Raw genomic sequence first — 14062 nt, 5'->3', positions numbered from 1 at the left:
GGAATCACCTGCTTGTATATGAAAAAAAAAAAGAAAAGAAAAGTATATAAACGGAAAGAAAAATCGAATTATTTTATTTCCGCCGAGCAAAATATTATTATAGTTCAGTTCGATACGCTGATGCCTTGTACACTGAACTATATATCAACGAAATAAGTGTTAATGTGTCACCGTCGGAGGATCGATATATATACGAATAAAACGTTGAGAAAATAGTCATGGTTCAGAAAAATCAAGAGATAAGAGAGAAAAAAAAAAAATTAATGAAAATAATAACGAAGTAAATGAAACCGAAAAGAAGAGAGGTGCATGAAGCCCGGCGGAGCGTCGCTTTTCTTTCGTCAACCAAGGCGTGTATTGCCCGTACTATATCACCAACTTCCGCCTCCTTGAAAAAATTACGCCTCCTCTGCGCCGGGGACTGGGATGATTATTAAATGGATGTATCCTCATCAGATATATTTTCTCGAAACCACCCCCGACAATCTTAGATGAAAAGAAATAACAGAAAAGAGATTAATCATCACATCAAATTTTCTTTTCCAAACACTCGTTTCGGATGAGCTTTGGAAAATTAATCAGTTTATTCATCATGATTCTAATGAATTTGGTTTATTATATCTGATTTGAACGAAAAAAAAATAAAATAAAATAAAAAAAATATCATTACAGGGGTAAATCCATATTCGTGAAATTTTTCAGTTTTTGTTCAGTGATGAATCATTGTCATGTTGTTTGTACATCATTGGGATTTTCCCCAGGCAGAGAAGGCGTAATATATTATACATATATACATATACCGAATAATAAATAAACCCAGAACCCACCGGGCTTCGATTAACTCTGGTATTGCTTGTTAAGGAGCTCAAAGCGACGAACGAGACGCTGAAGAGCCTCCAGACCCAGTTGGAACTCGCCTATGCCAGTACAGCGTCATCGGGAGCTCCGGTTGCTGGTATAACCTCGTCCGGTACCGGAAATGCGATGACAGGAACGATTCTTGGCGGTAGCGTTGCCGTCCCAGGGGGTGTTCCTGGAAGTACAACGTTGACAGCTATTCTAGAGACAAAGGATGCGCGTATTCAAACACTCGAGAAAGAGATAGGATTGTTGGAAGGTGAATTGCAAAGGATCAGAGAATGCGGTGGAAAATTACGAGAACAACTGTTGAGAGCGACCGCGGTACCTGGTGGGATTTCGTCGGTTACGAATAATAATCACACTTCAGGTATCAATCTTCAAGGATCAAACATTGTTAATTCATCAAGCACATTACCTGCGTCTCCGTTTACAACTGCAATCGGCGCTTTTAATCAATCGACACTTGTTAAAGGGGGATCGCAACCTACGTCGTTGGTACCTCTGAATCAATCCACTTTAACAAATTCGTTAATTGCCGGTTCGACAGGTCTGAGTTCCTGTCTGGCAGGAATATCGGCCGGCGTTACAACCGGCGTGTCAAATCCTTACACCGAAAGATACGCCGCCACTAATGACCCCAAACACCACATATCCGCCGTACAATTACATCATCCATCTTCTCATCAACATCAACATCAACACCAACACCAGCATCATCATCACAATAAACAAATCGAGTCATCGGCCGCTGCAGCTGCCGGTGCTTTGGCTCTTCATGCTCATACATTCAACAAACACGACATGAACTTCAAACGACAAGTAAGTTTCTTCATCAACAACGTACGCATCGAAAAAAATGACGTTGTTTAGAGAGAGAGAGAGCGAGCGAGAGAGAGAGGGAGGGAGAGATGTACGTTATGAAATTTTTATTTAAATCCACCTGGACGCGAGAACAGAGAAAATATGATTTCATCTCAGACCGTTGGAAAAACTGAGAACGGAAAAACTACGCATAAAAAAAAAAAATGAAAAAAAAAACAAAATTGCCTATGTACGTGAGGAATTGTCGATCGACGCATTGGACACACACACACACAGATCCAGAGGATCAAGATCTCTTCTGCAATATTTAACTATAATATTTTATTGCAGCTATATAATATACTAGTCAATTATAATAACCGTATACGGTTTTCGAATTTCGAATCGAGCGAAATACTATATGATAAACGTTATATGCATAATATTAATGTGCAGGTGTCGATTACAGGCCTATAGAGATTTAGCCGTCATAAGAGATGAAATAGGAGATAGACGATATGGACCTTGTATAAGTATATCTACATGGAACGATCAGAAAAACACGACAGTTTTACCCGAACCTTTTACCCTGACAGCTCGCGAAGGGATAAAGTTTCAACAACTCTTCTCCCTTTCGCGCGTTAAAAACGAAAAATTGTTGTACATCGTGTGCAACAACTTTAGATTTTCACCCATTCAAAATTCGTAACAATTAATATTATAGTCTCGCGGTTCGCCATTAACTAAAAATTGTTATAAGGCGCGTAGAGAATCTTTTCTGATTTTCTTTGTCGCTGATTACCCGTGGCACGCGCCAAGGTCAAAGTTCGAAGATTGCCTTTTATCTTTTGTTCTTCTTTTATCTCCCTGTAGAAGAAAGGTATACTTTTCCAATCTTCTGTATCGTATTCTTTTTCTTCAACAATCTTCCATTTCTACTGATCGGTTTCTGTAATAGGGGAGAATTTTCCAAGCTTATGGGATATATTCTCGCGAAAATATTACGCATCCCAATCGGATCGGATTCTGATCGAGCTTTCTACAGATCGTACAAATTGACGTAGAATTACATAAACATTATTCCTACACACACGTACACCAACTCACTCGTAATATACATTTCAAGTATAATAGTTGAAAGATTAAAATGGCGAGTCAGCGAAGCGAATCGAGCATTTTTCGATAAATATTTATATTATTTATCTTCATGTCTATAGATAGTAACTCTGAAAGTATAAATATATATTTTAAGTGATATTCGGATCTCCATTAATCCTCTACATTCTGCACTCGTATAAAATAATACTCGAATTCACATTTTAGATTCAAAATGACCTTCGCTACGACACGACGTTATTCGGTATTAATAATCAATGAATAGCTAATCAAATAATAGTTATAGGAACAACAACAAACAAAAATAGTGTATAGCAAATAATACTGCACGGTACAAATTCGCGATTTTCTTTCTTAATTTATTTTTCTTCCATTTTTCTTTTTACACTCTGGAATAGAGCGACATAAATATATCACGATTCAACAATATATTATCAAATAGATACAATTTTGAACTGCGAAGTTATGAACGGTCAAAGACAAAAGTAAAACTTTTTGTTTTTGTTTCCACCTTACGTAACATTAAAGTATGTGTACCTTAGTACCTAATATAATCGAATATATAAAACAATCAATACTATAGTATCTCTATTTACATTATATTTTAATATCTCAGAATTATTTCATTGGTAAATATATTTTTCCTAGCCCGGCCGTATATAGTATATACATATTATACCAGATACCTATTGAACGAATACACGTCTACTTATATACTGTACATGTAGAATGATTTTATATTTTATACTGGAATTCATTACAAATTAGAAGAATTATTTATTTACATTTCGTACATAACATATAAATTACCTTTCAAATTTTCATTGCGAAATTTAATAAACACCAAATTCGATGCACGATAAGAAAAAATAGAAAAAAACTATCGTCGGTTCACGTAATATATTTCTACAAAATTAATAAATATCTATAAAAAAGATACATATACGTATATATACCTACACATACATAGTATGTGCAGTGTTGCCTCGGGAGGTTGTTATAGATCATTATGTAGATAATAATCGTCGATGTTATAAAAAATTATAAAGCCCAGAAAAAAAATAGATACAAATATTAAAGGTTATTTTCATTTTATTAACGTTATTATTATCACTATTATTATTATTTAATCTGAAGAAAGGTAATTTTTTAGAAAATTCTAGTAGAAAAAATCTCACAGCTCGTGCGGTGCACTTCTTTTAGTTTTTTTTTTTTTTTTGTTTTTTAATTCGATTAAAATCGGTTTTCTCTGATATATTCAAAATAAATTAATCGACGAATCATCGATAAATGTGAAAACATATAGGGATGGTTGCTTGAACTAACCGAATTAAAACACACGTGCGTACACACCTTATACAACATAGATATGTAATACTTGAATATAAACTTCCAAAATTTTCTTCCATGAAAACTAGTCGAAATTTATACATACATATACCTGTTATAACCCCGTATACAATACACGCTGTCAATCGAAATTCTCTATAGATCATACAAGTAAAAATAGAAAAAAAAAGGATAGAAAAAGAAAACGAAGTAAATAACGGTATATTGAAAAATGAACGATAGTGGTATAATGTGTACAAAAAAATACAAAGAAAAAGACAAAAAAAGAGAGAAATTATTTAGCTGATTATATGTATAACGTACCTATAAAGTTTTAGGCCTTAGAAACTGTTGACCCTTGAAATGTCTAAAGATGTTAATGTACAGAGAAATTATGTAGGAAATTATAACACGACGACGCCTATTATGATATATATATACGAAATATATATATCATATATATATATATATATATATATATATATATATCGTATATTCTATACGAAATAATGATATAATAACATATACGATAAAAGAATTAAAAAAAAGAAAAAGAAAGAAAAATAATAATGATAACAATAAAAACTGCCTATTTTCTTAGCCTCGTGATATCTTTTTCGTTTTACTATGACATTTGAAATATTCTTGTCATTTTTTCGATTTCTATCCAAGTACAATCTGCATATATGCATATTATATAATTATCGATACTCGAAACTATGCAGCTATGTCATTGGATGATCGAACAAATTTTTATTATGTGTCGCTTTAAAACGTAAAATATAAAATCACCAGAGACGCGGAAGGCTATGAAATTTGCCTAAAGACTCTGTACGATATAATATTAATTTTTCAATATACATACGTTGATTACGAAGAGACAAAAACAAAATAATAATAATAATAATAATAACAACAATGACGTACTCATGATGTTTAATTATAGTAATAATATTGCGATTGTAAGTTGATAATAAATAGTGCAGATATATTATAATTGAACCAGGTTTATTTTTTTAAAGTATGTGGATGAACAAAATATAATATATTATGAGAATGACGTGATGAATATTAAGAGTATTCAAAAACGTATTAGCTCTATTATATATTGCGAAGGTTCGAAAATTCTCAATTTAAATATATCACATGCGAAAATAATTAACTCTAAAGGCAACAAAGAAAAAAAGAAAAAATACTAAAAAAAAAAAAAAAAAAAACTAAAAAATTAAAAATGAAAAAAAATCTACTACTACTCGTCTTATTTTGCTCAATTAATATAATGTATATATATATACAATGCGATATATGAATTATCATAGTTTATACAACGTCTCTAATATTGTATGTATTCAGTTTTTTTAACGACGCTTTCATTACGATTTAAAATAATATCTCGATTTATCGAAATTTTATCGAGGCTATTATTATCATAATCATACGCAGGGTTAGGTAAAAGAGAATGAAAGAAAAAATTCCATTTCCATAGAAACAATCGACTTCCAAACACGATTCGGTATAGGGTGTCAAATAAATTGTGTATTTATTATGTCGTTGTTACGGTACTACGTATATCCAGGATAATCGTTCGAAATATTCATGATTTCTATGTGAACGATATAACATGACAAAAAAAAGTCCGACTCATACATCATTTTACCACCTTATACATCTATCGCAGCTCAAATCACTTCACTTTCGTCTATATATAATTATATAAATAACATCTGTCACGTGTTTAATAATATCACTAATATTTTTTATCATTAATTATTACTTCAACTTCATCTCAATCTCTGTTCTGCGTGTTTTGTTATTCAACTTTTTTTTTATTTTATCCATTTTTCTCTTCTATTATAATATCATTTTTATCACCGTCATATAATTTTTCAATTGCTTTTTTACTAGTTTTTTCTTTGTGTTCTTGTTGTTGTTATGTTTTTTTTTCTTTGGTTTTCGTTCTCTTTTCACGCAACGCCAGCACTGCACAAGCATGATCAATTTTCAAAAAGCATGATGCCGCATGACGTACAGTACTTCTTGTTCTCTGAATTTAAAAAAAAAAAAAACTATTAAAATGAGTTGGTAAAATATACGAAACTACAAATTTCACATCTATACTTGCATTCGAGTACCAAAGTCTTATATTTCTACATGTCCTTAATATCAAAAGAAAAAGAGAAAGCGAAAAAGGAAATTTTTAGTTTCAATAATTTTTATAAGTTATATTTTGGTTTGTCTACAATTCGATTATATATTCGCCTGATGCAAGAGATACTATACATATATATAGTTGCTTTGAGTTATTTTGTTAATTTTATCTCTCTATTTTGACTGACTCACTTTTCCCTGTTCTCATTATTGAAACACGAGATGAGAAAGCAAGAGAAAAAACGAAAAGAAAAACGGGATCTCTTCGAATTTGAAGAGTTACAACATAGAATTCGTATTAACATGCAATTTTTTAAATCACAGCTCTTACACGCGTGTTACTATAATATGTATCATAGATTTTACAGCCAAATGAACTTACAGCAACTATTATTAAATATTTCTCTTCTTGAATAAATTTCTTTTCTTTTGGTAATCAAGTTGAAAGATATAATATAAGTATACCGTATACAATATACGTACCTATATTCACGCTTTTGATAACTTGAATCGATAATGATGTTACCTATAATAATAATAATAACAATAATAATAATATGTAACAAAGTAAGTAGAGTATTTTGTCATAACGTTAAAAGTAAATGATCATTTCACATACTATATATTATTAAATAAATTTTGTAAGGCCCGACTTGTTACCTTGGCCTATGTAGTTAGTTGAAATGTTTTCGTAGATAAACCAAGTGTAACTTTTTGTTCATTCGCTATAATAGCATAACGATATATATAAGGTATAATTTATAGTGCTTAAGGTTAAAATTAGGCTAGGTTTAATTAAGTCGTAGACAAATGTCTTAACTCCGTCGTTATTTCTAATTAATCACGTTTGCTGTATTCCATCCGCACACGTGTTTGATTCGGATATACTTGCTTGTTTATTTATTTATTTATTTATTCATTTATATTCGCTTATTCTCGTTGTTAAATTATTTTTAAAATTTAAAAAATGCGCATGAATTTCTTTTCATTTGATTAGATTCTTGTTTTCAATCAAAATACATGGGGGGAAGAATACCTTAGAATTAACACGGAGTTAAGTTATACGTATACGTGTAAATTATGTACGAACAGAAGCATTTCTTTAATCGTGCCCCATATTTTAGCTTTCGGAAGAGGTAAGGAATCTCTCCCGGTGAACCAAAAAACATTTCCAAATTTTTTTAACGTTCGATAATTTGATGTTTTGTAGTTTCGAAAAAGTTTATCGTAGCCCCAAGTTTTAAATGGGGGAGTAGGGTCATAGGGGGGGAGGGTTGAAAAGTAGAATTTATTTTTCGAAACCCGAAGCTATATATGTATATATCATACAGGAAAACCTGCCTCACGATCTTTGAGTTTCTAAAATTATACATGAATGATCCCAAGCTATATTGAGATTATATTACATACATGCATCAACATCATTATCTTCAGAAAAAAAAAAGAAAGAAGAAAAGAAATGCAAGAAGAAAATCATCAGCATTTCATTATTCATTTATTTTAGTTTCAATTTAGTATCTAGAACTATACTAGATGTTAGCTAGGAATTAGTGAACACATCTGCTTATAGAACGAGGTTCAAAATTTTGAAAAATTGTTACACGTTTTATCAAAATTTTCAACAAACCCTCGCACATACAGTTATTGTAGATCATGTACACAGACACTTATATGACCAGTTATATTTATTCCCGACACCTTGACATGTCTCTAATAATTTTGTTACCGACATATTGCATACATCAGACTCGTTGGTCGTTACATGTTGTTATAATTAGTGGTCTGCATGCTAACTGGGTTCAAATATCACCCCTGTCTTTCCCCCTCGACCTTCAAAATTGTAAATTTGAGTAATTATTTGGTTGTGAAAATAAACGAGGAATTTGATGAAGTGAAAGAATCAGGATGCAAAGATATTTGGGCTCAGCTAAGACCGTGTTTTGTATTTATTGATACCTTGTACACTGACGGAAGTACCTCGATGGCAAATATTTTCACAGCTGGACGAATTCCGAGCAGAAGTACAACGCAGAGATCAGGAGATTCTTGGAATGTCAGCGAAGATGAAGACCCTAGAAGAACAGCATCAAGACTATCAAAGGCATATCGCTGTTCTCAAGGAATCTTTATGCGCGAAGGAAGAACACTATAACATGCTACAAGCTGACGTAAGGATTCCAAAATTGAAACCCGAGATGCTGATTTTTTCCATATTCGCATTTGCATAACAATTTAAATTGAACATTAGGTGGAAGAAATGCGACAGCGACTCGAAGAAAAAAATAGACTCATCGAGAAAAAGACCCAAGCTGCTATGGATGCTCAACAGGATCGCAATCGGATGAATACCGAACTTATAGAGCTGAAAGATCACATGGATATCAAGGATCGCAAGATCAATGTACTCCAGCGTAAGGTAAGTGGTTTGAAAATTGATATATCTCCTTTTACCCAACGCAGAAACAAGGGGCTATATATCTTAGGATCGATTGTCATGAGGGTCGTTAAATACCACAAGGGCATATGGTATTCCAATAAACATCCTGCGTTGACAGTATTTGTTGCACAATTCTAATTTTCGTTTCAATCGTTAATTGTTTATTTATTTATAGTCCCATCGATATGTTTATAACTTATTATTTATGCAATAAATGTATTTAAGTTTGTTTCATTATATTTAGTTATCTAAAACGGACACAAAACCTTGTCTATGCTACTGTTGTTTGAATTAAAGTATATTAGAAATTAGACTTAGTTTTAAGCCAAAGAATAGTTTAATATCTCATATTCCATTTACCTTGTTATAATTGCCAGATTTATACTTTTGTACCCATATTGTTTATATCATGTTTCATCATGTGGTTCAATCGTTTATTTCTTCAAGACATTCTTACAGGCACTGCAAAGACATTTAATTTCATCAAATTATCTGAATCAGAATCATCTTTATGTAATACCACTTATTTTTTAATTCATACGGATACCATTTATTTTATGATTAATTAAACCATTTTTGTGTTTTATGTTTATGTGCAAACGATATGTTAATCTACCCTGTGATCGTTCTAGTTTTCACCTGTATCGTATCATACATTTATGTATTATACTGGGTTGCATTTAGACTTATAAAATTTAACTGTAGTGGCCTCAATTTAATGACTGAATTATAAAGACCCATATCATTCGGTGACAACACACGGGCTACGATGTATCACTACCGACCATTATACCATTCCCAGTACGATGGCACTCAATAAATCTCCAGTATACTTAATAGGTACGTAATTTCCCTATCAAATGAGCTCTATACTGACTTGCAATTTCCTGTTAACATGCAATCCTTCCAATATGAAAATTCATGCACAAATAACCAATCTAATCATACATATTTATCCGCTGTTTATTTTCGATAACTCGCGAATCATTGGCTTTATGGTTTTTTATTGCTCGAATAATTTTGCCACACGTTCGTATCACAGTTCGAGAGATCTCGTCCATATGAGTACGAGTATTACACGCCCAGGCAATAAAATTTATTTATTCATTTCTTAGATTGAGAATCTTGAGGACCTTCTCAAAGAGAAGGATAACCAGGTTGACATGGCCAGGGCTCGCTTGACTGCGATGCAAGCTCACCATTGCAGCAGTGAAGGAGCTTTAAGCAGTTTGGAAGAAGCAATCGGTGATAAAGAAAAGCAAATGACACAGCTCCGTGAACAGCGAGACCGTGCAGAACAAGAGAAACAGGAGGAGAGAGAACTCCATGAAAGAGAACTTGCAGAATACAAAATGAAACTTCATGCCTTAGAATCAGAGGTAATTCTGATTGTGGGCCTTGTTATCTGTCAATATTCGAGTTAAAAGAATTTCGGGCTCATCGTTTTTATTGTTGTTCAATATAGGTCGAAAAACTTGGTGCTCGTCTGGAGCGGGCTCAGGCTGAAAAAGATCGTTTGGAAACTAAACTAGAGAGTTCTCAGTCTGAATTAGGGAAAAGCAAAGCTGAGCTTGACAAGGCAGCATCCGAAGTGGGTCGCAGTGGTGCCGACTGGGAAGCAGCTAAGCAACGTCTGACTCGTCTAGAGTTGGAAAATGAAAGATTAAGACACGACCTGGAAAGATCTCAAACGACTTTTGGCAGAAGCACATTGAACTCGTCTCAAGAAATGGACAGAATTCAAGAGCGTGCAGAAAAATCTTCCGCAGAACTACGAAGGGCGCAGGCTGAACTCAGAGTAACTCAAGCGGACAACGAACGAGCCAGAGCTGAAGCCACTGCTCTTCAAGAAAAGGTATTTTCTTAAAATCATGAAACTAATTTCCTCCAATGAGGAATCCATTAAATAAATATCTTTGCACTAGGTTGAGAAGAGTCAAGGCGAAGTTTATCGACTGAAAGCACGCTTGGAGAATGCTCAAGGCGAGCAGGAAAGTTTACGTGAAGAATACGACCGAGCTCAAGCTTCCGTAGCGCGTCTTCATTCAGAGCGTGATAAGGCCGTTGGCGAGTTAGAAAAAGCTCGAGAAGAATTAGAACGCACCCAAGCAACTTTGGGTAAGGCCCAATTGACACAAGATAAAGTACAGAATTTGCTTGATAAAGCTCAAAGTGAAGTCGACAAACTTCAAGAACGACTAGATAAGTCACAGGGAGAAGTGCGCAGAGTAAGTATTAGTTGCTATAACGCCATTTTTTTTAAGAATCCTTTGCCAATAAATTGAATATTCTATAATTGAATTTTCTATACAAATTTATTCTAGATGCAACTAGAGAAGGAAAAGCAAAACTACGATTTCGAAAACGTGCAGAGTCAACTGGACAAGGCTCTTGGTCAGTCAGCTAGAATGCAGAAGGAACGCGAAGCTATACAATTAGAGGTTGATCGTCTGCATGATAAATATGAAAAGGCCCAGGTACGACGTAAGAAAAGAAGTCAATTTATCTGAAGTAAATTTTAGAATATCTATATTTTCAATAATATTCTTCTACATTCTCTATTATCAGATGGTAATGCAACGTCTACAGAAAGAAAGAGATAACTTCCAGGAAGAAATGGAAAAACTTCACGAAAGATTGGAATTCCAACAAACTCAACAAGTAAAATTACAGCGTGAAAAAGAAAATGTTCTATCAGAGCTTGACTTGATTAAAGAACGATGGGAAAAGGCGCATGCTTTACACCAAAAACTTACTGTGAGCTTGCTTTTTTTGCAACGTTTTCAGTTTCAAAGGTTCATAGCTTTCATAAAATCTATCTATTTCCAGCTTGAACGAGACGACGCGCTTACTGAGATAGAGATTCTTAAAGACAAATTTGAAAAGGCTCAGTATGGAGCCAGTAAAGCTTATGAGGAACGAGAAAATGCCAGCAAAGAATTTGAAAAAATGCGCGAAAAATACGACAGGTAATAAATTTTTCACAATAATATCAATTTAGCTACCTGGACTATGATTTTAGTAGGTAAATCGAAGATTCTCTTTGGACTTTAACTTATTTCGCACTTGCAATTCAGAGTTAAATTGAGATTTCAAATAAATTTTCTTGGTCTGTCCAATAGGGCCCAAAGTGAAGTATATCGTCTGCAAAATAAGATCGATGTTATGGAGGCAGACAAAGATCATTTGGAGCTAGAGGTCGAAAAGCAACAAACTTTGGCTACCAAAGGTCGTGAGGAAGCACGTAAAGCGCAGGAGGAACTGGCCCGTGTTCAAGAAATGTACGACCGAGCTGCCCTTCAACTGGGTCGCACTAAAGAACATGAAGAAAAGTCAAAGGAAGATTTAGACAGACTAACAGTAGATCTAGAGATGGTTCGCGAGCGTTATGAAAAGTCTCAAATCGAGCTTAGGCGTCACCAAAATGAACGAGAGAAGTTAGTTGCAGACAACGAACGAGTAGCGTTTGAACTAGAAAGGGCTCATTCACAACTAGCTAAAGCACAGGCTGCAACTGAAAAGACTCAGGAAGAACTAGCTCGAATGCAGCTTGAAATTGAAAAAATGTATGAAAAACACGACAGGCAACAGGCAGAAGTCAGGAAAGCTCAGGCTGAAGCAGAGCGGCTACGTAGTGAGGCAGAGGCGGCCAGGGAGGAGTCGGAAAGGTATGCTGCAAGGTTTGGTAAATATCAAGAAAATCAAGAACGTCAAAAAGAAGATCATGAACGAGCGAAGCTGGAGGTTGAGAGGCTGAGGGATCGTTTGGACAAGACGCTACTTGAGTTGGAGAGGGCAAGAAAGGCTGAACAGGACGCTTCACGGCTCCGTGCGGATTTGGAACGTGCTGAAGGTGTACGAGGTAAATACCAGTTCGAGCAGGAAAAATGGCAAACTGAAGGTAGTAGGCTACAGCAGGACGTAGAGAAATTGCGCGAAAGACTAGAGGGCCGGGAAGCCGAGATAAAGAGGTCGCAATCCGTTATTGAACAATTGGAAGCAAAACTTCATGAAACCCAATTACAGTTAGAACGTTCCAGAGATGAAGCTGCGAAAGTAACAGCAGCACAAGAAAAGAATCGTGCTGAAATGGAGCGAGCTAAAATTGAGACTGAAAAAATACGTGATAGGCACGATAAACTTAAAGCCAAAGCTGATGCTCTTGAGGCGGACAATGAAAAATTACGGGTAGAAATTGTTAGATTAGAAAGGCTTATGCAAACCGAAGGGAAGTCAAGATCAGAGAGCGCGAGTATAGAAGTAGAACGTCTTCGGGCCAGTCTGGATAAAGCAATTGTGGCCCGAGATCAGGTTGAACTTGAAGCAGGCCGATTAGCGAAAGAACTGGAAAAGTCTCAAATGCACTTAGCCAAGTATCAAGAAAATAACGAGGCGAGCAAAAAAGAACTCGATAGATTGAGTGCAGAATTAACACGACTACATGAAGAAAGAGAAGCTTTGAGACAAGATCTTCGTAGAGGTCAACACCAACAGCAACAAGCTGGTGCCGAAGAACTATCAAGAATCCAGCACGAATTACAACAAGTGCAGAGGGAACGGGACAAGATGGCAGCAATTTTGGAAAATAGAGAAAAACATTCTGAGAAAATCGAGAAAATCAAAGAAAAGTTGGAAGCAGAGGCCAAGCAATTGCAGGTTGAAAGAGATCAGTTGGTAATTCAACTAGAAAAATCCCAAGACATGTTAATGAACTTCCAACAAGAATTGAATACAAGCGAAGCTGAACTCACAGAACTTAGGAGGCTTCATCAGCTGCAACAACAACGTGCTCATTCTCAAACACCAGACAAGGCTGCCAAAGAGGCTTTGGATAGTCAAATGCGAGAAGTTCAGCGACTCACGCAACAAGTTCAAAACTTGGGTCAAACACAAGCGAAAGAAAAACAACGAGCTGATCAAGCTGAAAAGCGTGCTCAGGAACTTCAGAAACAATTAGTTGCAAGAGGAGGAGAATCAGAGGCTCAGCTAGAGCAATGGCGCAAGTTAGTAGATACAGAAAAACACAGAGCGGACAATGCAGAACGGACAGCTTCTGAGCTACAGAAACGTGTTCAAGGTATGGAGAGGCAGATTCATGCACAGCAACAGCAAATCCAACAGATGCAAGCCAGTTTGCAACAGGCTTCTGTCGTACAAGCTCAAACAGCGCAACAGAATCAACAAAATCAGCAATCCGGACAAGAGGCTGACCGACTGCGGAAGGAACTTGAACGTGCTAAAGAAGAAACGAAACAAGCAAACGCAGAACGGGAACTTTTCCAGACTCAACTAGAGATGCTTTGTCAACAGCTGAAACAAAACCAGGTTAGAAAAATGCCGCCCTGCCAACAGCAACAGCGTCCGTTGTGC

At 35.2% G+C, this 14062-nt stretch overlaps 1 protein-coding gene and 1 long non-coding RNA gene across 11 annotated transcripts in view; one reads left to right on the top strand and one right to left on the bottom strand.

Annotated features, from left to right (window-relative positions):
* The window catches only part of LOC105684420 (trichohyalin), a 52527-nt gene that overhangs the window by 28352 nt on the left and 10113 nt on the right, over positions 1 to 14062 (top strand). For 5 of the 10 annotated variants that reach the window (XM_048654232.1, XM_020851445.2, XM_048654235.1 and 2 more), the window contains 11 exons: positions 862 to 1228; positions 1409 to 1680; positions 8256 to 8423; positions 8504 to 8671; positions 9808 to 10071; positions 10158 to 10547; positions 10618 to 10920; positions 11017 to 11169; positions 11261 to 11449; positions 11522 to 11661; positions 11815 to 14017. In XM_048654232.1, coding sequence (XP_048510189.1) covers positions 862 to 1228; positions 1409 to 1680; positions 8256 to 8423; positions 8504 to 8671; positions 9808 to 10071; positions 10158 to 10547; positions 10618 to 10920; positions 11017 to 11169; positions 11261 to 11449; positions 11522 to 11661; positions 11815 to 14017 — 4617 coding nt within the window. Of the gene's footprint in view, positions 1 to 861; positions 1229 to 1408; positions 1681 to 7379; positions 7392 to 8255; positions 8424 to 8503; positions 8672 to 9807; positions 10072 to 10157; positions 10548 to 10617; positions 10921 to 11016; positions 11170 to 11260; positions 11450 to 11521; positions 11662 to 11814; positions 14018 to 14062 lie in introns of all 10 variants that reach the window. The other 5 variants (XM_020851446.2, XM_020851447.2, XM_048654237.1 and 2 more) reach the window with 2 other exon arrangements.
* On the bottom strand, positions 6007 to 8343 carry LOC125500686. Its single transcript, XR_007278136.1, has 3 exons — positions 8212 to 8343; positions 6739 to 6781; positions 6007 to 6151 (listed from the first exon to the last, which is right to left on the bottom strand). It is a non-coding gene; the product is annotated as an uncharacterized LOC125500686 (long non-coding RNA).

This window comes from Athalia rosae, chromosome 4 (assembly GCF_917208135.1).
Source record: "Athalia rosae chromosome 4, iyAthRosa1.1, whole genome shotgun sequence".
Classification (NCBI taxonomy): Eukaryota; Metazoa; Arthropoda; class Insecta; order Hymenoptera; family Athaliidae; genus Athalia; species Athalia rosae.
Note: the sequence above shows the minus strand (reverse complement) of the source record. Positions and strands in the feature narration are given on the sequence as shown.